Here is a 22400-nt window from a genome sequence, read left to right as displayed (position 1 = left end):
GAACAGAAGAGCTGAGTTGAGTTGAGTTGTTGAGTTGGAAGGGACCTACTAGTCCAACTGTCTGACCACTTCAGGGCTGACCAAAAGGTAAAGCATGTTATTAAGGGCATTGACCAAATGCCTTTTAAACACTGACAGGCTTGGGGCATCGACCACCTCTCTAGGAAGCCTATTCCAGTGTCTGACCACCCTCTCGGGTGGTAAGTGAACATTGCTTCAACTCAAACCCCCCAGCAGTGCTGAACACCTTGCAGGGCCCTGTATTCAACCTGGCGGAGCACAAACACTGCCTATAGCAGCCAACAGCAGCTGAGGGAGTGTGTGTGATGTGTACTGGCTGTCTCTCAGGACTGCCTATGCACTTGGCTTAAATTACCCAGAAGCGGTAAGGGCAGCCTTCTACATACGTGTTTTCTGAAGAGCTCCACGTGGGGACCTAAAGCGTGAGGGTCTGCATCCTTCACAAACCAAACCACGTCATCCACCGTCCAGGTCAAAGGATTCTTGCTTGATGGCCGAGCCACGTCTTGTCTTTCTGGTGAAGGACTGGAGGCTATTGGTACAAAAAAGCCCACAACAGCGCATTACAATGGCACGCAGCGGTTTCCTTCGTTTGTGAGTGTGGTACAGCAGCCTCACTGCAACATTGGACGTTGGATCTGTGTGTGCAAGTATCAGCCTGAGATGGTGGGGTGGGGAGAGAAGGGGACTTGGAGCAGTTTCCAATCTGACTGCTTATTGGGAGACATGATCCCAGCTGGCGAATTGCGTTAAAAAACATGAAACCCTTGGGTTCCTGCTGGGGAAGGAAAAATGTGCCAGCTGCCAGGCTCTTAAACCGAGGTGCCCCTGCTGTCTGATCTGCAAGCAGCGGGGATCTTGGCTCAAGAAGACACCACCCTCCCACCTGGAGAGAAAGTGCTTCAGCACTAAACAAAGGAGTTTGCCATTGAATGCAAAGGCTAGAGGATAAAATCAGCATTTAGCAAATAGGTATTTTTTCTTCGCATTCGGATATTCAGACTTGTCTTAGAGCTTAAAGGGAAGTTTCTAGTCCATATCCTCCTAATCTTAGGCTCTTATGAAGCTGATGATCCCCAATGAATGGCTATTTGGAAAGCTACTAAAACACACGAAGATGAACATTGCACATGTGACTTTTTAATGGTATAAGCCTTGGATGATTTAAGGTCACTTCAGCTTGCTGTAGCTTTAAATCAAGTGAATAAAGGCACATTGAATGAAAGTGCATTTATGTTTTTATTCTTAGTCTCCACAGAATTATAAATCTCAGCCTCCACGTGAATATAATTTGCACCCCCACTTACACTGCTTCACTATTACAAGAACTATATTATGCTAGGTTACAGGAAAGCTGTTTAAATTTGTTTATATCCACACCAAGCAAACTTTGCATTAGCAGGTGGCAGCACACAGATGTATAAAATGTTACTTGCCCAGACCTGCTCATCTCTTTCCATTAAGGCCCAGTTTTTAATGAGAGAGGTGCAAATGATAAGCAAGCAGGCACTGTGGAAGAGAGAAAAAGAAACAGAAGAGTGCAAGTAGAGGGAGACCACAGATACCTAAACTGGAGCCTGGAGAAGCACCAAGTAGCCAAGAGGGCAATCAGAGCTGCTGAGGAGAGAAGGACTGAGGTCTCCAGAGAAATACTGAGCTTATAAAGACAGATCAAATGTACGAGAATCCCCATGCATGAGTCAAAACACAATCCTAATGCGTGTGAGCAAATGTAGTGGGCCGGCTTTGTGGCTTATGTAGATTGCCATTCCACTGACTTCAACAGAGCCGTGCTGATTTATATTAGCTGAGGATCTGCCCATATATGCACAATGACGGCTTTATGTGCATATCGGTCATTTTTTTTCTTGCTGCCATGCTCATCTTACAATATAATATAATGAGGTATGTTTTGCAGTTACGAAGGATGAACTCCAGTAAGCAGCAGTGCTATGAATGTGCAAATCTGGTCGATGGGCTTCATAATGGGATGTGATGTAAATATCATGATAATTACACTCTCATTTGCTAAGTCACTGTTCTGGATATAAAGGACAAGGAATAGCCGCAGGTCCTCTTAATTAGACAGCCAGGATTGGTGTTCGTATGGACTCAGGCGACCCTGGGCTCCTCTCACAGAATAAATGCAATACACAACGGTGCAAACACCATCTGGAGCCTTTGGCATGAACCGATGAAGACAAAGAGTGCAAAACGAGGAGGGTAATCTTGGCCAATCCCTGGATCATCAGTAACATCAAGTAACTTTGTCAGGGACAAGTAGGAGAGCTGGGATTTGTCTTGGAGGCAGAGGGGCGGATATTTCTCCCCTGCCTGATCTGCTGATGGTCTGGGTGCGAGCTGATGCGTGGAGATATTGGGCACCTCGGCACCTCAAACCAAAGGTAAGGGAGAAAACCAGGCTTTCACAAACCAGCTGGAAAATAGAGGGGGGAGAGAAAGGTTTGGCCATGCCCAAAGGATTGTGGAAGTTTCTATACTACTGCCATAATGTGGTCGGGGAAGATGCTGTGCCACTACCGAGGATCACATTTTTTCCCTTAAATTTGTATAAATGTAAAGAAAGCCCAGGGGGCTTAGCCTGGGATTCACACCAGGCACAGAGAGAGCAGCCCCTGGCCCAGTGACTCCTGCCTGTAACCCGCTGCTTCCAGAAATGCCAGGAAAGGGCAAAGGGGAACAGAGAGCCCCGAGAGCGGTTGGGAGCCTTCACAGGTATTGGAAATATCTGTAATGAAAGGAAGGGGGATGAGAAGAAAAGGTTGAAGTGAAAGGGGAATTCTATTCACTCCTTTGCAATCTAGCAATCAATAGCATAAATCTGATTTTTTTAAAGACAAATATATAAATGACCTTTCTAAAGAGACCACATAGCTAGAACTCTTCCAGACCCTAGCAGGTGAAGATAACCCTTTCAAATCCCTACCTGAGGTATAATATAATAATACAAAAACAAGAATTATGTGTAGATACTGACTCTTCAAAGATTGTTTCGTCTTTATTTACCTACCTAGAGTCAAGTCCTGGATTCTCTGCTGCTTTTTCATGAATTAAGATGTGTTATTTTACTTGTGTGTAAGGGGCTACCTTTAAATGCTATTAGTAAAACTAGGATACCACCAGCTTGCAGACGAATATCTCGAAAACGGTTTGTAGCTAGCGAGTCTGGAAACAATCTGTTTTTCCATATCTTTTAAAATGTATTTTGTTGTTTAATTTACTCTGGCTTTTTAGCATCGTACTTTACACATTTAAGTGTAATCTCTCTATTTGCAAAAGAAAAGAAGTCATTTCATGTCTACACAAAGGCATGGGGTTTGTTTCAATAGCATCACTTTGCTGAAAGATTATATTAAGCACAAAAGTGTTTGATGGCAGCAGGGCAAGTACTATACATTTTTTCTTATCTGAAGGTATTCACACTTAACCTAAGAATTAGATAAATGAGGAAGTCTCATGTCTCCAGGGTATCCTATGCCATCCTGTCATCAGAATTAATCAAGATGATAATGAATACTCAGATTACAAAGAGATGGGAGTGCTCGCGACCAATAATTATTTTTAGAGATCGTAATCTAGGTCAAATCCAATTTCCTGTTTTTGACAAGTGGCAAAAATTTGTCAAATTAATGGAATGGGATATGGAAATTTAGGTAATCAGAGGGAAGCACTTCCCCCTTCTGCCTGAAGCGGTGCTGGGCAAGGAGAGTGAAGAGGTTCCTCTGCGGCAGAAGGTCTCGGGGCATCCCAGTCGAGACCATTGCCTGCACAGAAACGGCTGGAGATACCGGGTCAGCGGCCAAAGCCCAGCAAAGCTGATGGAAAGACGTGGCCTGGCTTCGTCTGAGCTATCACCCCACACAGGCTTTTCTCTGCCTCCCACCTCTGGCCTCGGGACCTTCCTGAGAAGGAGGATGGAGAGAGGGAAAGCCAACAGCTGAACGGCTGCAGAGGCACGACAAGGAAATCCGATGCTAAAATGGAGTTAAACCTGTGAAAGAAGCAAAGATAAATAACAGACTCCCTAAATATGTTCTTGGCAAACAAACAGAGCCCAGAGGGAGTACGGTCATTGATAGATAAGAGTGGAAAGGGAGTGACAGATGAACTTTAATATTGCTGCAGGCCTAAATGATTTCTTTGCCTCAGGGGAAGGGGGTGGGAATGAAATTTTAAAAGGTTCTCTCTGATTGCACTGGAGCAGATAATAAGGAGCAGCAGATCTACTGAAACTAAGCAGAAGTAGCAGACGCTCAAAGGCGCAGAAAAACGGGAATTATTTTAAAAAACAAACCATGTCCCACTATAAACAAGGACAGGAGGAAGGCTTTGTAGAAGACACTTTTCTAAAAGTCTAGGGCACACCAAGCAGGAGAAGAGGAGAGGCATCAGAAAAGCAGGTGTGTGGGAGAACACAATTATAGGATATTTATTCACGCGGCAGGGGTTGACAAGCCACAATCAGCAGAGAGCTCTGGAAAGAAGACTGGGCTTAGCACTGGCAGGTGCTTGCAGGAGATGCCATGCACCACCTGGCTGGTGACCTCAGCCCCGTGGCGTGGCAGGGCAGAGTCCTCGTCCCACCAGCGTGGCAGCTGCTCCCACTCTCGGCATGTCACGCACCACGTGGGGATGCAACATTGCAGTGCTCCGCTGCCCAGTGCAAGAGCGGCCCAGCACCCAGCTGCATGAGATGCAGCCATGGGCTGGCATTAAATATTTATTTGGGTTTTTCTTGATTTGCCTCTCCTTTGCAGGGGCGGGGGGAAAATAGGCAGCTCACTGAAAGCATCGAACCTTTCAGGCTCTAAGTGTCCTCAAAAATTAACAGGCAGGCTGTGTTTGCTGAAGAAGTGGTACCCAGCGCCGAGCCCCGCGATGCTGTCAGCAGCTCCTTTGCCACTGCCTTGGGGAGGTGCTGGATCCATCCCCCGCAGGGTGCTTGCAGTATTATTCTGGAAAAAGAGAAACTTCAAACGCTGCACCCCCAAATGTTTTCAGGAAATAAACCTATTAGCAAGCAGGATTGCCTCTTTAACAAAGGCCCTCAGGTGATAATAATTAACTGCTCATATTGGATAATAAAATCTACATAAAAATAACAAGCTACAGGGCAAGGTTAAGGTTATTATGTTGTGGTTGAACACGCAATTCTTCATACCTGGAATAAAGGATTTGTTTGTTATGTAAGCAGGCTTGGAAAGGTTTATGATGTCCTTGACTATTCCTTCCCTGATTTAAGAGCTTCAATTTGGCAAATGATGACAGGAAAGTGCATGTTTATCTGTTAGCAGTCCCAACTGGCTTTCTGAAATGAGATTTTTTGTTGTTGTTGTTTGGAATTTTTTAGCATAATCATGGAGAATTAGGCATCAAGCTTCCGATCGCATTAATGAGAGCTTTGAGGTTTAATCTCATCCATTCCGCTTGAAAGACATGTTCTGCTATGCACTGAGATATGTTTTATGGTTATGTTTTTTTCCATGATATTTGCCGACCATGATAAATAAGGCAAGCTATTTTTCAAAAATATCCATAAATAAAGAGGACTGGTTTGAGGTTTCAGAGAGAAATTCTTCCTCTTATTAATAAGTCCTGCCCATCCCTGCCTTGTAAGTATGCAAACTGAGGAGGATAAGAACAGAGACTGGCATGCACCGCTTACTCATCTTTGTTCACTTATGATTCAGCAGCATATAAATTATCCCTAGAAAGAGGAAAAACACATGCAGAAGCATTGTAGTGAGAGCACAGATTCCAAAGACCGTTGCAAGAGAGATTTTGCGAAGACAGTAATCAACCTCTAGTGTGGCTACACTAAGGCAATTGCAGAAAGATATGTATTTTAAAAGTCTGGGATTGCCAGTAAAAGTGGAAGCAGCATGGTGGCTAAAAGTATGATAGCTGTGAAGAAATGTAATCTCTAATTTTAAGGAGGAGCAGACAATGCTTTGTAGGACTCTATAGTGGGAATTCCAATGTTACAGAGCTGACGCTATTGCAAATGGAGTAGGAGATGAAACCAGGCTGTGACTGGAAACAGCACAGTTTCTTTAACACTAGAAGTGATATTGTCATGAATCTGTGGGCACCTTGACTTCATGGATGTCACTGTGTGGCACATCACAGCCACTCAAAACTGTCTGGCTGTGTCTGAGAGCAAATGGCTCTCCTCTGCCTCAGAGGACCCAGCTCCTGCCGTGGACTGCGGGAAATTCTCTGCTGGAGGCTCCAGAAAGCAGCCAGGTGGATCAGAGGAAATGCGATGGATGGTGGCAGCACAAATGTGCACTAGCCACTTGTGCTGACGTACAGCAGTGTGTATTGGTAGAGCACAGGGGATCGCTCTTCCTCCTGTTGGAGACCTTGACAGCAAACCCATCTCCATATGGGTTTGCGTGTACCTTTATGGCAGACCCTAGTCTACAATGGACGATACTGGGACTAATAAATTGTTAATAATTGTAAATTATCCATATCAACAAATTAATAACTGTTTTCATGAAGTTCACTGCATAACTGTCAGTGTTAGGGAGCCTTTACTGCTGAGCTGGCCAAACTTCTCAGAGGTCCCAAATGAGCTAGTCTTTGCAAGTGTCACATGCATGTCACATAAAACATACTAAGCAGTTTTGGGATGAGTCCTGTTACCCCGAAGTATCATATGGAGCCACTTAAAGTCACCTGTAGCTCCTTCAAAGACAACCAAGTATCTTGGGTGCCTGGTGCAAAAGCAGTCTCTTCCTCTTTGCTCTACAAAGTGCTTTAATGTGTTTCAAGCTAGAGGAATACAGGAACCTGTGAAGCCTATTGCATGGCTACTGTATGACTTTTCTGAGACAGGGAAACGGGGGCATTCACAGTCAGAAACAAGAAGGGAAAGTAATTCGGATGAGCACACTTAAGGAGCTCTGATTTTACACTTCAGTCCCTTGAACATAGATTCAAACGCCCGATACCAAGGCTTTTCTCCACACAACCTATTTTTAAGCACAGGAACTCTACCACAGTATTTTGTGGATGCTGAAAATGCGCAGAGTATTCAGTAAGCCATTGGGTGATTCAGGGAAAAAAAAATCCATGAAAGGTTACTAAATATGAATCCACCACTTCTGCCTCAGGAAACCCTTGAGCCACAAATTTCTGAAGGCAGAGGGGGTGGTGGGGAAGCACCATCACCTCCGCACTTATCCCTTTCCTGGGGGTGCGCTGCTGTCTCATGCTGGAGTCAGGATGCACGGCTAGACCTTTGCTCTGAACTGCTCTGACCCTTGCTGTATACTACAAAGGGATAATGACTGATCCCAAGCAGAATGATAAAAATTTTCAAAGCAAGCAAGTAACAATGTTGTTAAATCTTGGCTCCTCGCAGCTGCCAACTAAAAAGCCTGACGAAAGGGTCCCAGTTCTGCTAGAAGTCTCTAGGGAAGCTGTGGGAGAGGAGAAAACAAATCCTGTGCACAGTAAGCCTCTTGTCCTCCCACCACCTGATTATGCCTGCCCAAGAGGCACTGAACAAGATCTGAAAGAAAGTGGCTTTTCCTTTCCTTTTCTTCATAGCTGAGGCCCCCAGTTCCTAGTGACAACCGTTTAAAAGTTGTTTGCAGCAGTGCATTTCTATACTATCCACTTTGCTTTGAGCAAAGTTGACTCTGTAAGTACAGAAAAAATAATGATGAGAACCAAATGCTTAGCTGTGCTCTGTATAATAGAGTAATACAGGGGTAAACCAAGGAAACAAGTGTGCAAGAATAATAACAATGTGAGTGATGGTTTTGGGTAGCTATTGAATATTTAGGAAGGCAAACTTAGATAAACAAAGAAATACAAGGGTAAATACTGGTAATACATATTTTGGAAGAATAATGTTCTAAAATATTAAATAGTGGAAGTTCAGGAACAAGAAATAATACAGGTGTTGGGGAGGTGAGGGATGTGAAGGAATTATGCAAAGATCTGCAGCTACTGGAAGGAGGCTCTGGAGTGGCTACCAAGCAAGAATATGCAGAATCACTTGCAGTTTCCAGGGGAAATGCAAGGGCAGAAAGACAGTGTGATGAGCTAATGGTAGATAAAGGGGCTGGGGAACTAGCAAGGCTTCTGCAAATATATCAAGATTCTAATGGTAGACAAAGAGGCTAGGGGAACCAGCAAGGCTTCTGCAAATATATCAAGATTTAAAAAAAAAAAAAAATACTAGAGTGACAGTAGATTCCATTAATAAATTAGGAAGGGAAAGAAATTAATGACATAAGAATGGCTGAGACTCAGCTCCTTTGTTAGATCTATCTTCAAGATGAAAAATGCATAAATGAAGTTTGAATAATTATTAGGGGGTGAAGACACTGTTTGAATCACTACAGATAAAGACCTGTTAATGGAGAATTTGGAAAATGCAAACAAAGACAAAGTTAACGGAAGTTCAGGGCATTAGCTAACCCATTTGATGAACCCAGGTCATTTCTAGAGAAAAAAAAACTATGGCTAATAGGGAATATAGGTAATGGGTAGAGCAAGAGATCCAGCAAATCTAAATCCTAACAGGGTAGCTGGACAAAAATACAAAAAGAGAAGGAAGTAGAAGCGTTATTGAATGCAGTGGTTCCCAGGGCATCCCTTGAATTTGCAGATAAACTTCTTGTGACTTTGCTTCCTGAAGGATAAAAGAGCCTTGAGCAGTGAGCTGGATGATTTCTAAAAATATATGTTTTGCTGGGCAATCTTTTTCAAGCAAAATCGGGCCTGGTTCATAATCAAAGGGGCAGGATGGGCCATGCAGCTAGGAATCAAAGCCTTTTGCTAAAGTGTTTTGAGGTAGGCACTAATATTTAGGTTTGCTCTGCATCATATCTTGTACACAGCTGGTGTCACACAAATAACAGGCAGTATTAATCTTTTGGAGGAATGCCTTACATATTAATATTTATATCTGTAAGCTGATAATGGCAGTTGTGATTGCCACACAATTATACATAATACATATGTTTACATAATTAATAACGGCATTAGAAAACATTCACCTTTTTACTTAATGATGAACAGATTGATTTTGTATTTACATAGGTTATTATTTCTCCTTCTAAATGGAAGCGTGTGTGGTCTGGATGGATGTCAACCCAGACCCACCTCACTAATTTTCCTAGGAATTTGGGAGTGAGTTAAGACTCTAGCATGGCACCAGCATAGCAACATATTACCACTTCTGTTTCCTTCGAGATAGGTCCCGTTCCGTGTTGGGCTGGAGGTCTGATGCCGCAGGCCAGTAGACGAGGACCCCCCTGAAGACATCTGGGCAGGACAATGGCTACAGGAGGAAGAGGAGCCTCCAGCAGGACGTCCATCTGCAGGACTCTGCCGCATGGTGTACATGGAGCCCATGCAACTGAAGGCAGAATCAGCAGGATCCACGCTGTACCGCTTCATGTTCGCAGCATCAACCAGGTAATCCTCAGCTATGACTGTTTCTGCTCAGGAAGCCAAGGCACAAAAGAAACATCAGTTAAAAAAAACAATTTTAACTCAGCCCTTGAAAAAAATTATATATATATTTTTGCCAAAATTCTCTTTTTTTGGCAAGAAGTTTAACTCCATTTCCAATTTTCTGTGCAGACAGCTGGCTCCAGGAGGGATCCTTGCTGAGAACTAATAAATAATGAAGGGAAGCACAACTGCTCAGAAGTCAGTAGTCACAACAGGGAAACTATGGCTTGATGTGGCTCATCCGTGTCAGCTTATGGCAATATTCTCTGTAAAGTCCTGGGCCACTGACTGGTGGGTCCCATTTGCCTCATGGTGCTCCCTGACTACCACCGAGACTGGAAGATTGTGCAACTATTGTGTACTCTGTCTTTTGTTTAAAAACATGAAAGTTGAAAGGAGGAAGGCAGAGGAGGACAACAGCACAGGCAGTTTGTTGGGTTCATAACGCCTGGCAGCCACTAGGAGGGATTGAAGGTAATAAACCAAAGCGTTCTGGCTGTGATTACCAAAATTAATCAGAAAATATCCTCAGCTGCAGACATCCATCAGGCCCAGTATCCTGCAAGGAGAAGAGGCTTGATAGCTGACAAGCACACCCAAGCTTTAGAATGGGCAGAGATGTGTGAGTGAGTCGCTTGGACCCAGCTCAGGTGCAAACACACGTGTCGGCATCATGGACCCAGGTCCAGGTCTGTCTTGCTTTGCTGTCTGGACTGAGACAGCCATGTCTGTGTCATTGTCCTCCTCTGCCCAGTCCCAGTCTCCTCCCAACAGGCCTCGATGTTCAAGCTCCTTCCTACTTGTCTTTTTTGTCTTTGCAAAACATAGTCAAAGCTCTTCCTCCTCCTCATTCCCTGCTGTTTTCCCTGCAAAACCAGACCTCCCCTCACCCAGCCCCAGGACCCTCTCCTCCACCACCATCACCACTGGCATACAAGCAGAGCCCCTGGTAACCTCTCTGAGATCCAAACCTTCACATAACCCCTACAAATACTGGCAACCTGCGCTTCAGAAATTCCCACTCTCACTGTGTGAAACAAGGTGTTAACATCTGGCAGGCAGGGAACCCCCAGAAGTGCTTTCCATTGCCCCATGATGTTTCTTTGAGCTGTTGAAAATGCCACTTCCCTCATCATGTGTACTCTCCCTCCAGACACATCTGAGCAGGGTGAGATTACCCATGTGGTGTCGCACATCTCCTTCCCTGCCTGAGCAACACTCTCCTTCCTTTTGCAGCCTTATTGAGCCTTATTGAGCAACAAGAATTTATGCTGTAATTTATGCTACAAGACCCAAACCCCATTGCTAATACATGTTGAGGCTATATATAATAGAGTTTTACTTTTAATTTACATTTTCACTCTTTTCCTTTGAAAAAAAACCTTGGCAGCTGCGTACAGTAGTTGATGTCAAACAAACATGATTTAGTTTGACAACTCAAATACTCAAGAGCTGTGCCATGCCAGCATCCTGGCTTGTGTGTCAAGCAACAACACAGATTTTTGTTACATGATTGCCTGTCTTTTCATTTTCTTGTTGTTGTCTTTTAAAACTTTGTCCCATTCTGGGCCAAAGCTGGACTTGCCATAAGGCAAACATCAGATCTGAAGGACCACTGTAAATGTGAAGTTTCCTCAGTTTTGGGCACTTGCCTTTGCAACTGCAAGTAACTTTCCTTTAGCAAGGCTTTTTTCCCTTAGATAATTTGGATTTTTACAGCATGCGTTCAGGTATCCTGCTGCTTTCTGCCAGGGATTTCTGAGCTTGATTCTCACACAAATACAGCTAGGGTGTAATTCAACTGAATTCAATGGAGTTCAGCTAACGTAACACTAGCATAACAGAAACGGGAATCAGACACTCTGAACCTTTGTCCCTAACCTCCAACAGATGCCAAAATCGTGTAGCAATCGAGCTAAATACCTTGCTTTTCAGACTCCTCCCAATAAACCAAAGAAAATCCAATCAAGCCTTCTCATTCAAAGGAATTTAATTACTGTGTAGAACACTTGCAATAAAAGCCTCTTATGCATAAAGAAGACAGCTCTTTCTGCAGCATCCTGCCTGCACTGCATGGAATAATTATGCCTCTTGTGAATCATTACCTCTTTATTCCAGGAAAAGAATACTCTTTTAATATGATTACAATATGAAGAAGACGCAGACTATCAAAACAACAAACAGCACGTTAAAAGAGCCTTACTAAATAAACAGCATACAGCTTTTATTACGAGGGATATAAATGACTCCAAAATTTGTGAGTGGACACCAGGGATTTGTTGACTGATGCCAGACTCTCTCGGTAGTCTGTGTGAAATAAGACACGTATGGGTGAAACCTCCCCACGGAAGGACACCCATGAGTTGTGTATGAGACTATGAGTATGATGAGGAGCCAAATGCTGTCAGTTCTGTTCCTGACTCTGCCTACAGCTCTTTTCTTGACCTAGATTGATTTATTCTGCATGTCTCTGCTTTGGGCTCCAAAATGGGAGCAATGATGCCTATTGCCACGGACCAAGCAGGAGCCTCCATTCATTACTGTTTGAAACATGCCCCAGTGGAAGGTGCTCTGGGAATTTGAAAAGCAATATTCATGTCTTCGTTGGACGGGGGGGAGCAGGGATCGTCTCAAGCAGCTAGGTTTCTAAGCAAGCCTTTTCAGAGCTCCTGATCTTCAAGTTGACATGAGCAGTCAGTAGATTACTAGAGCAACTCATCAGAGTCACCTCTTCCTGACCAAAAGAAGCTCATGAGGAAAGGCAGGTCACAGTTAGATTAGGAAAAAGGAGACTGTGCATTCAAGTATGTGTGGTTACAGGTTTTAACTCGTACAGTTTTAAAAGGTGCTGGTCAGCTTCTGTGCTCCCTGCTGAGTGCGGGCTGCTTTGTAAAACTGCACAAGCCAATGCACCTTGAGCAACCATGTCTCTGTGAGCCCATGCCCTGCAATGGTCCGCCCATCCCCCGGAGAGACCCACACATGGCAGGGAAGAGGCAGGCAGGCCCAGGGGACTTTCAGGGCACAGAGAAATCCATTATGCCCCTGAGGGGTGACAGTCTGCGGTGACACTTCAGGGCAGGAGAAGACATCTGCATTTCATGACCCCGCTCCCAGCAGCAGAGAAGGAGATGAAGGTGACAGTCTGTATGGGTTCACCAAGGATCAGTCACGCCTGACCAACCTGATTGCCTTCTATCATAAAGCGACTGGATTTGTGGGCAAAGGGAAAGCAATGGATGTAATTTGCCTTGACTTTAGCAAGGCCTTCAGCACCGTCTCCCACAATTTTCTTGCATTCAAGTTAGAACATTACAGTTAGGATGAGTGAGAAACTGGTGGGATGATCAGGCTTAGTGGGTGGCAGTTAATGGGTTGTATGGAGGCCAGTAAAAAGTAGGGTACCGCAGGGGTCTAACCTGACATCCAGGTTTGGTCTCTGCAATACCAGACAGGTGGACAAATGGGTCAGTTCAGCGGAGGGCCATCAAGATGCCTGGGGCCTGGAGCACTTGCCCTGCAAAGAGAGGCTGGGGGAACGGGGCGTGTTTAGCCTGAGGGAGAGGCAACTTGGGAGTAGGAATCTAACAGCAGCCCCACAGGACCCATGGGGAGGTCACCAAGAAGACGGAGCCAGTCTATTCACAGTGGTGGATGGCAGCAGAACAAGAGACAACAGGCAAAAATGGAAATGAAAGCTTCAGACTGGATGTAACGAGAAACCTTTTCCCCATGAGGACAGCAAGGCAGTGGCAGATGTTGCCCAGCGCAGCTGTGCAGGCGCTGGCACTGGAAGTTTTCCAGACCCAACTGGACAACGCCCTAAGAACAGAAGGTCTGACCCCATAGCTGACCCTGCTTTGGACAAGGGGTCGGACAAGAGACCTCCTGGGGTCCCTTCCCACCTGAATTGTCCTCTGATTCTATGACTGACATCTTCTCCACTCTGAGAAGCAGTTGCAGAGGGTGGGGGAGGACCATGGTGAGGGCTCACGTAGGGGGTCCAGGGCCCCTTACAGTGGCAGGGAGCACGAGGCAGCGGGAGGAATGGGCTCCGTTGTCCAGAAGCTACAGAAGACTGTGGAAGTTTTTTGTGTTGGTATTTCTCCAGCTCCCTGTTAGTTTGTATCACAGAGAAGCTGTGCAAGTTGGGCTCGACCAGTGTATGTGTATGAAAACATCTGCATTTTGTAAGCTCCCAGAAGACCTTGTAAAGTGCACGACTTTCACAGCTACTAATCCCACTTTGACCAATTAGGGAAAAACATGTTTTCTAAGACAATAGAAGAAAACATAACTCTCTATTGAGGTTTAAAATGCAACAGTTTCATAAATCTGTAGCTTAGCCCTTCTGTATGCTGTTACACTTCTGTATTTTATTTTCTAGGTAGTCAGCAGAAGGGCACACACTACTGAGAAATTAGTACACAATGTTTTAAAGCAGGACTTATGAGAAAGCTGCTTCAAGCCTTTTCTTTGAGCACAGTAGTCGCTATTACAACTGTTGACTACCCTGAGATGCTCAAGCCATTTTGGCATAGTTTTTCTTTCCATGAACGGTCCACAGGCAACTGGATTGAAAAGCCCAAGTCTGTTACACCCAGAACACCTTAAAATGCAGCAAAGGGGAAGAGAAAAAAGCAACTGCTTTTAAAAATGCACATTTCTTTAGCTGAGTTTCTTTAAAGTAGCAGCCTCTGGTAGCGTCTGGGAATAGAGACACTCCAGAAAGACAAAGGAATTTTGCCTCCCATTGTGCATTAGGAAAGCAAATGAAAACCAATTTCAAGTCAAGCAGGAAATGAAGAAGAGTGTATACCCATGAAGATGATCCTTAGCTGATGTTTTCCTGGGCAGATCTAATCTCTCACTTTTCTTCTTTATCTTAAAAAAAAAAACCCAAACTTATTCTGCTAAAATCTCTTCTATAGGTAAAAGCTCTTTCTGCACTCCAGAGACACTCCTGTCCTCTCCAGTCTGCCTTCTCTCCTCTCCTCCCGTCCCAGGCCAAACATGTCTTGTGCTGCTTTCCTCACCTGCTGCTGCTCCCACATCACTTCTCATGTTACATCCCTTTCTCCCTTCTCCTGACTCAGGCTTCCTTCCCTTATATCCCCCACCTGCTCCTCCCTCCATTCTTCCCCATCATCTCTTCCTACTGCTTCTTCCATCACATTCCCACCATCTTGACCTTGCACCAGCTCTAACGCTGCTTTCCCACACCAGCAGCATCACCCTTTTCCCATTTTGCCAGCTATTTTCCTGTCCCCCTTTTCTATTTTCCCTCCTCCCGTACCGCTGACCTGCATAGCCACTTCTTCCCGGGCTGTTCCCCTTCCCAGGCCACGTCCTGCAAAGCCACAGAGTGGCTGCACCCAAGTGAAGGTTGCACGGGGCATCAGTGGAAACGTGCACCCCCACCTCTGAGCACACCAAACCAGGGAGGTCCTCTTTTACACACCAGTAGCTTCCCAGGACAACTGCCCTTCCTTCTAGGCTAATATTTTTGTGTCATTTCATAACCTTTTACTCCACCACCTGCAATGCTCCAGCATTTGTATTTGCTCTAATTAAATTCCCCATAAACTTCTTTTCCTCAGAGTCAATATAGATTGATTGATTGATTGATTTCTTTCTTTCTTTTTCTTTCTTTTTCTTTCTTCCTTCCTTTCTCTCTTTCTTGCTTTCCTTTCTTTCTTCCTTTCTTTCTTTCTCTCCTTCTTTCTTTCTCTCGTTCTCTCTTTCTTCTTTCTTCCTTCCTCTCTTTCTTGCTTTCCTTTCTTTCTTTCTCTCCTTCTTTCTTTCTCTCATTCACTCTTTCTTCTTTCTTTCTTTCTTTCTTTCTTTTTTCTTTCTTTCTTTCTTTCTTTTTCTTCCTTCCTTCCTTCCTTTCCTCCTTCCTTCCTTCTTTTCTTCCTTCCTTCCTTCCTTCCTTCCTTCCTTCCTTCCTTCCTTCCTTTCTTCCTTCCTTTCTTTCTTTTCTTTCTTCCTTCCTTCCTTCCTTCCTTCCTTCCTTCCTTCCTTCCTTCCTTTCTTCCTTTCTTCCTTTCTTCCTTCCTTTCTTTCTTTTTCTTCCTTCCTTCCTTTCTTTCTTCCTTTCTTTCTCTTTTTCTCTCTTTCTCTCTTTCTTTCTTTCTTTCTTCCTTCCTTCCTTCCTTCCTTCCTTCCTTCCTTCCTTCCTTCCTTCCTTTCTTTCTTTCTTTCTTTCTTTCTTTCTTTCTTTCTTTCTTTCCTTCTTTCTTTCTTTCTTTCTCTTTTCTCCACCCCCACGCTTTCTTTTTTGTGTCTTGTCTCCTATTCATCATTCATTTAATGATGGGCTTTGCCCTCTGACCCTTCCTTGTACCTTTTTAAGTGCTACCATATATTTTCTATAATGGGTTGACTGGCTGTGAACTCCATATTTTAAGCGGCATGATATCATAGCTTCCTCAGACCTCTCCTCTCCCCCAGCCAGGGCCAGCCTTTTCTCATCTCCCAGTCATTTTGAGAGGAGCCAGCCACAGAGTCAAAATCCCATTGAGAGACTCCTTGTACAGTTTTATCTTTGCCTGTATTTTATAGTTCCTGAGCTTGGCCCCAGCTCCCCACCCAAGGATGGCATTTGCCCTATCTGGGAGGGGGGGGGGGGGCGCAGGAGGGGACAGTTTTAAGCAGCTGTGGAGGTTAGAAACCCTGCATCTCAGCCTTCATGGAAGGAAAAATAAAAGTGGGGAAACACAAAAATCAAATGCAGGAATGCAGAAGGAAATAACTTCAGGTGAGTTTAACCATCAGTTCAATCTAGTGTAAGCTGTGGAGGGAGAAAGCAGAGAGATCTAAACAGTATTTAAGAGTGTGAAAGATATGCCTTGGTTCTGAACTGCTATCTTCTGTTTTAACATCAGCTCTTAAAAGATTAAAAAATAACTTTTTCTGTGTCTACCAAACACCCTCACACATTTCTGTCCAGTCAGAAACGCACCATGCACCTTATCTTCCTTGTAGCTTGAGCCTGCATGCATCTATCTAAAGATAAGAGCTTCCTATGATGGATTAAGACTTTCCAGCTCTGCCTGCTGTGATTTACTCTGGAATTACAGCACCAGCCCATTCCTTTTAGCTCCATCGCCCATCCAGGCATGCAGCACAATGAAAATATGATGTCACCCCTTAGCAGGTGTTTCTACATCATGTCAACACCACTCTCTGGTGCATGCAATCTGCACCCCATGCGGCTGGGCAAGGACTGGACCTTTTCCACACCAGCTTGTGGCTGCCACAGTTTGGCTGGAGAAGGAAAGCCTCACAGGGAGCGACGTCTGGTTCATGGCAGCAGAGCTGAGCTGCTTGCTGCTCACCAAGGCAGAGTGGCATGGAGACACGTCCCCAAGGAGCCACAGCATCCCCGAGGCTGCTGCAGAGAGACAGCGAGCGAGCAGGCAGCCCAGGGCATCCACCAACAGCGGTTCAGGGATGTCATGCCTGCATTTTTCGGTCTACAGAATAACTTTTGCATGGGTTATAGGAACACACAATTGCATCCACGGGGGAGAGAAGGGGGGAGTCCTAGTCAGTCAGAACAGGAAAATGTAAATAAGCCTCATCCACTTGTGAATGTAGATAGTATGAACACTGAAACCACTGTGGAGATAAAACCTGCAGTGAATTCTCCAGGGTTTAGTCTGAGGCGTTACTGCACCATGTATCATCTCGCTGTGTCCTAACTGGTAAAAAACATTTTGCAGTAACTGAAATGCCAAATCCCCCAAGGAGAAGCTGCCAGTCAGTTAACATCAAGAATCTAAATTTTTTAGAGAATTTTCCAAAATCTAATGTTGTCCTGATTACAAGGACTTCAGCATAGGCAATTTTTTTCATTATTTAAACGATTTCCCTTGAGTGTTTGCAGCCCAGACAACAGCCACATTGTGTTTAATGCAGTAGAACCAGGGAATGAAACCGGCTGGGAACAGATCAACATGGTTTTATTGTCCAAACTGAGTAAAAAGGTACAGTAAATTCACAAGCTAGCTGCTGACAAATAGATTAGATTTAATAATAAAAGGTGCTCATGTGTATAAATAACCCATCGAGAATTTTTTTAAGTGCTTGGGAATGATTGAGTAAATCTCTTGTGTTGCAATGGAGAGGTTTAGTCCTGTCTTACAGTGTAGGCAAATTGTTTAGGCACTGCATACCCACAAGTGAAGGCAAAGGGATTTCAATGACATCGGGATCCAGCCTTTAGAAAAAGTGTTCCTTTGGTCTCTTCCCCCTGATTTCAGACCTGCTCCTCCGTTCTCTTCCCTTCTCCCTTGCCTTTATGTTACACCAAAGTGTACATCATGAAAAGGAGATTTATCGGGGTTGTATAGTTTTGTGTCTTAGCACAGCAATAGTTCTGCACTGGCAGAGGGAGGTGGGAGAGGGTGCGATCGATCTTTTCTGTCTCCAGCTTCTAGCAGTACCTACAGGGGCTTTTGTATCCAGGTAGTTTATAATGTCATCCATATGCTTATAAATCAGCGTTGATAAAAGTCACAGAAAGCTGTATATAGAATAGACTAGATGAAAATGACTGTGTTATTTGAAAATTTCAAGATGTTATATACTGGGATTCTCTGCAGCTGAAGTACTTAGTGCATTTCTATTCTGCTACCACCATGATGAATCTCCCTGAATTACATTGCTTAGTACTGGCTTAAAATACTTAACAGCAATTTTTTGTTTGAAAAACAAATAATTTGAGACACAAGAAGTGAGGTGTCTAGAGCAAAGTACAGTAACTGAAAAATAAGCTGCCTTTGCCCATTAATAACTAATAATCTCATCCAGAAATTAGGTAGAGCACATATAAAGCATGAGCCTGTGCCTGTGTTTATATGTAGGTATAAGATCTTTTATAAAGTCTTTGCTTCATTTCTCACTGCCCAGTGCTGCAGCTCAGATGCTTTCTGATCTTTCTTCTGGGGTTTCTTCTGCCATATAAATACAACATAGCTGGGCCCTAAAGCCTTAGTTCCCCTTCACAAATCCTTTCTTTTCCTGCCTTCTCCACTGCTGCTTCTGACTTCCCTGGCTGATCTCAGTCCCAGCAGCTAGGAACTCACCAAATCCCCTTTTTTGGGTCTTTCAATCCCCTCCTCTCTCCACGATCCCCCAGAGCCAGTTTCCCTTCACTCCGGTGTGCTGCACTGTGCCATGCCGCTGGGAAGCTGGGCTTGCCCCAGGACCCCATCCCAGGACTCACCCCCAGCCTCACTACATTTTCCTTAACTTTGGCTTCTCTGCTGATGTCTAGCAAGCTGCTGCCACCTTTCTGTTTAAATCACTTCTGTAACCTTACCTCTTCCATGGAGAAACCTACCATATTCCCCAAACCTCCATTTGAAACTTATTTTCAGTGAGAGGTGGGGACGTATTTCTCTTGCCCAGCTGCTGGTGGTGCAACTCCTCGCCCTGCACCCTTACCTTTCACATCACTGCCCACGGCCAGCACTGTCCCAGCACAAACACCAAACTGCACATCACTGCCAACAGTTTGCTTCCATTACTCTCTTAATTGCTTTCATCTCCTGCTCTGCACTCATTTTGCCAACAGATGAATGTTCTTCAGGCAAATGCTGCATGTTACTACTTTCCGAAAGGCACTTTGATGTACTCTGTATAATTACCACAACCAAATAAATCCTAAGGAGCTGGGGAGCACTGTTAACTAAACAGGGGCCAAGACTTTTCAAGAAAAAAAATGGATGTTTTATTTCCATGGAACTGGAAATGCCATTGTGTGTGGGTTTCCATTTATTTTGTAGTGAACTGGAAGAGGATAGAGAGAAACAGAAGGTAGATAAAGACAGATAAAGGAGGAAGAGCCTTTTAATCTTTTAAGCTAAAAGGCTAAAAAAGAGAGCAACATGGGGGAGGAGAAAAACTGAGCTGAAAAACTGAAGAACATCTAAGAAAAAATTAGTAATGTCCCCTGAGAAAAATTCTGAATCTGCTTTGAGATCCGTCAAATGGAAATAGGCTAAACACAAGACTCTCTTTTCCCCCTTTTCAGCTGGTTCTGCTTCCTCCCGTGGAGGTGCAAGCCCAAGCCCTGCTGTAGGCACCATGTACCAGGCAGTCCCAGAAGCAAGGGCCCTCTCGTCCAGATTCACAAAACACGAGCCAGTGTTCATCTCTCTTCCAAAACATTTCTTGTTTTGTCTTTTACTTAGTAAGTGCTGTCTTTGCTAACTCTCATAGCTCCCTCCACTGCCATAGCCAGTCTTTCTATTACCCTGGCTGCGACAGCAACCCAGCAGCAAGGAGCTATACATCTAATTGCCCACAACTTTCATGGGCTATCAGAGCCTACACTGACACATTGTGTGTGGCTCCCAAGTGATGTTATCTAATGTGGCTTGAACTGGCACAAGGTAAGGATCCTGAGGGTCAACTTTTCTGCTCCTCACATGTATGAAAAATCTGGTGGGTCATGCTGGCTAATGCATGCAGCACTTGGATGGGGGGTAGGTTTTTCATCATCAGTTCTGGCCTGTGGCCTGCTGATCTGACTGCTTGAAATATGGGTGTATTGGATCACAGGTATTTGTATCAATATTTGAAAAGTTTAGGAATGGAAACTTTAATTCACCTTTAATTTAAGCTATTTAAAATCAAAGCCCAGACTCCTAACTTCAGGCATCTCCTAAAGGAATCATATAGCTCTACGAAAAAGTCTCAACCAGCTAAAATAAAGTTAAAGCTAAAACTGAAGCTAAAACAGAGTTGCAATCACGATTTATCTGACCGGGGCTCTAAAAGAGTGACCATGCTTCCTCCACATGACTGCGCATGTAAAGCTTGAATTAAATGCTTATACCCAGGGGTATTTTTTTCTGTAGTGGATATGATCTCATCATTTCACCCACTTTCCTTATGCATACCCTTTGATATGGAAAAATAAAGCATCTTTTTTTCCCTTCTTTAAAATCCATTTCATAGCTTATCTCTCTCTTCTAACCCCCAGGGCTGCAGCCCAGGCAATCTCCAGCACTGCCAGTGCCATGGCTCTGAGCAGATCTTGGGCTGAAAGACAGAAGGGCCTTTGGGCTTCTCCTCATCCACCGCTGGGAGCAGAGTGCCTACCCCCTCTAAGGGGTAGCTTTTCAAAGGAGATAGATAGATTTTCTTGCACCCCCTCAAGACCGCAGAGGTAAAACAGCCTGGCAGAAGGTGGAAAGGAGGATTTCCCTTGAGCTGGCTGCTGGAGGGATGTCTGCTTATAGCTTCATTGCTTAGCATCCACAAGGAGATACAATTTCATAAACCTAAAGGAACAGAAAGGGACTCTCTCTTCATATGGGGGTTAGCAAACAGTAATCACACAGTTTAAAGGTCAGAAGGGTCAATTTATCCAATTCTACCAATTCTACAGAGTTCAGGAAAATCATATCAAAGGTGAATTTCATCTCTCCTGTCCATCTCTTCTTTTTCTTGTGCCAGGATTTGCCCCTTAGTGTACATTTCATTAGTTTCTTCCGGTCTAGGTTTAAAGGGCCTGAATGCTAAAGCCTCTACTACCACCCTCATGAAACCCCTCCACAGGAGCATTGCCTAACTCTCTCTTTTCTTTCACCTTCCTGCTTTTACTTCCTACCTCTTGTACCATCCTAAGCTGTTCCTGTCCCTCCCCAGGTTTCTGAATGACAACATGCAGCTCCAGCTGCAGTTGCCTCTCTCGCTGCTCTGCCACCGAGTTACCACCCTGGACACTTCGTTTCAGAAGCCAGTCCCGGCGACGGCGCTCCAGCTGCTGGCAGGACCTCAGTGTGGGGGTCCTTGGTGGGATGCCCTGGGGCCAGCTGGAGAGGGAGGAGGCACCCAGCCTGCTGATGGATGCACAGGCTCATGCACGCATGGAAGGAAGGAAGGAAGGAAGGAAGGAAGGAAGGAAGGAAGGAAGGACGGAAGAAATGCCTGCAGTCATCCCACCCTTTCTCTGCTCTACTGCAGGCTCTGCCGTCAATTCAAATGCCCCAAAGACCAGACAAACTTTTTATATTAGACTTTGCTGTGGCTGGATGGCTTGTGCAGTTCCTTGGCTCCCTCTTTAAGAGTGACCTTAATATTTTATTTATTGTTTAAAGGATAATGTTCATGGTAGAGGAATATATGAGGCAATAAATGGCCTTTGCAGGTAATTAAATGCTGAAGAGAGCCGAAGCTATTGATAGCCATAAAAGCCATTTATTCTGAGTGTGCTGAGAAGCCAGGAGCACTGTTCCTCGTAGCATGCAACAAGACAAGATTAAACAAGCCACGGTACTAGAAAGGGGAAAGACAACATTTTTCTTGCCCTCTCAGGGCTTGAAATTTCTAAGCTGCTGTTTATTTGGTGCTTGGAACAGAAAATATTGATTGTAATAATATGTGGTTTTCTATCATGTTATTCTTTTTTTCCTAGCTGTTTTAGAAGGGCTTTGCACATGGTGGCAAGAATTATTGCCCTCCTTGGACAGATGTTCAAATAAAGGCACAGCAGGGAAGGGTGACTTGCCTACACAATCAATGGGAACGTCTCTGACAAAATCCCCCTCCCAGCCTACTAGTCACGCTCTTGTGACTATAGCACATTGCTATTGCTATAGCACTTCTCCTACCAGCTTTTCAAGTGCTTGTAGATAGGAAGAGCCCACCTTCCTATGTATAGAGGCACTGATGTAGCGTAGGGTACCTCTACCTCCTGCTGTGCTTCTGCTCCATATGGGGCCCTACTTCCAGCCACTGCCAGGAGAAGAGGTGCTGTTCTCCTGTGGACAGTGGTAGGGGACACTATATGGTATCTACGCATGCAAATTTGACTTGGCCATGGGGAGAGGAGCAAGGCTGGGGACCTTCACTGTCTTCCC

General features: G+C 44.6%; 1 protein-coding gene across 1 annotated transcript in view; it reads right to left on the bottom strand.

The window, feature by feature from the left end:
- SCML4 (Scm polycomb group protein like 4) overlaps positions 1-22400 on the bottom strand; it is a 73017-nt gene that overhangs the window by 5232 nt on the left and 45385 nt on the right. The window contains exons 7-8 of the mRNA XM_087776736.1: positions 9240-9506; positions 408-553 (exon numbers count right to left, since the gene is read on the bottom strand). Of these exons, the coding sequence (XP_087632862.1) occupies positions 408-553; positions 9240-9506 (413 nt within the window). The remainder of the gene's footprint in view (positions 1-407; positions 554-9239; positions 9507-22400) is intronic.

The sequence above is a fragment of the Nipponia nippon genome, unplaced genomic scaffold, assembly GCF_047370975.1.
Source record: "Nipponia nippon isolate SJK-2023a ecotype South Korea unplaced genomic scaffold, ASM4737097v1 scaffold_4, whole genome shotgun sequence".
Classification (NCBI taxonomy): domain Eukaryota; kingdom Metazoa; phylum Chordata; class Aves; order Pelecaniformes; family Threskiornithidae; genus Nipponia; species Nipponia nippon.
The sequence above is the reverse complement of the archived record's forward strand: the minus strand, read 5'-3'. Positions and strand labels throughout refer to the sequence as shown.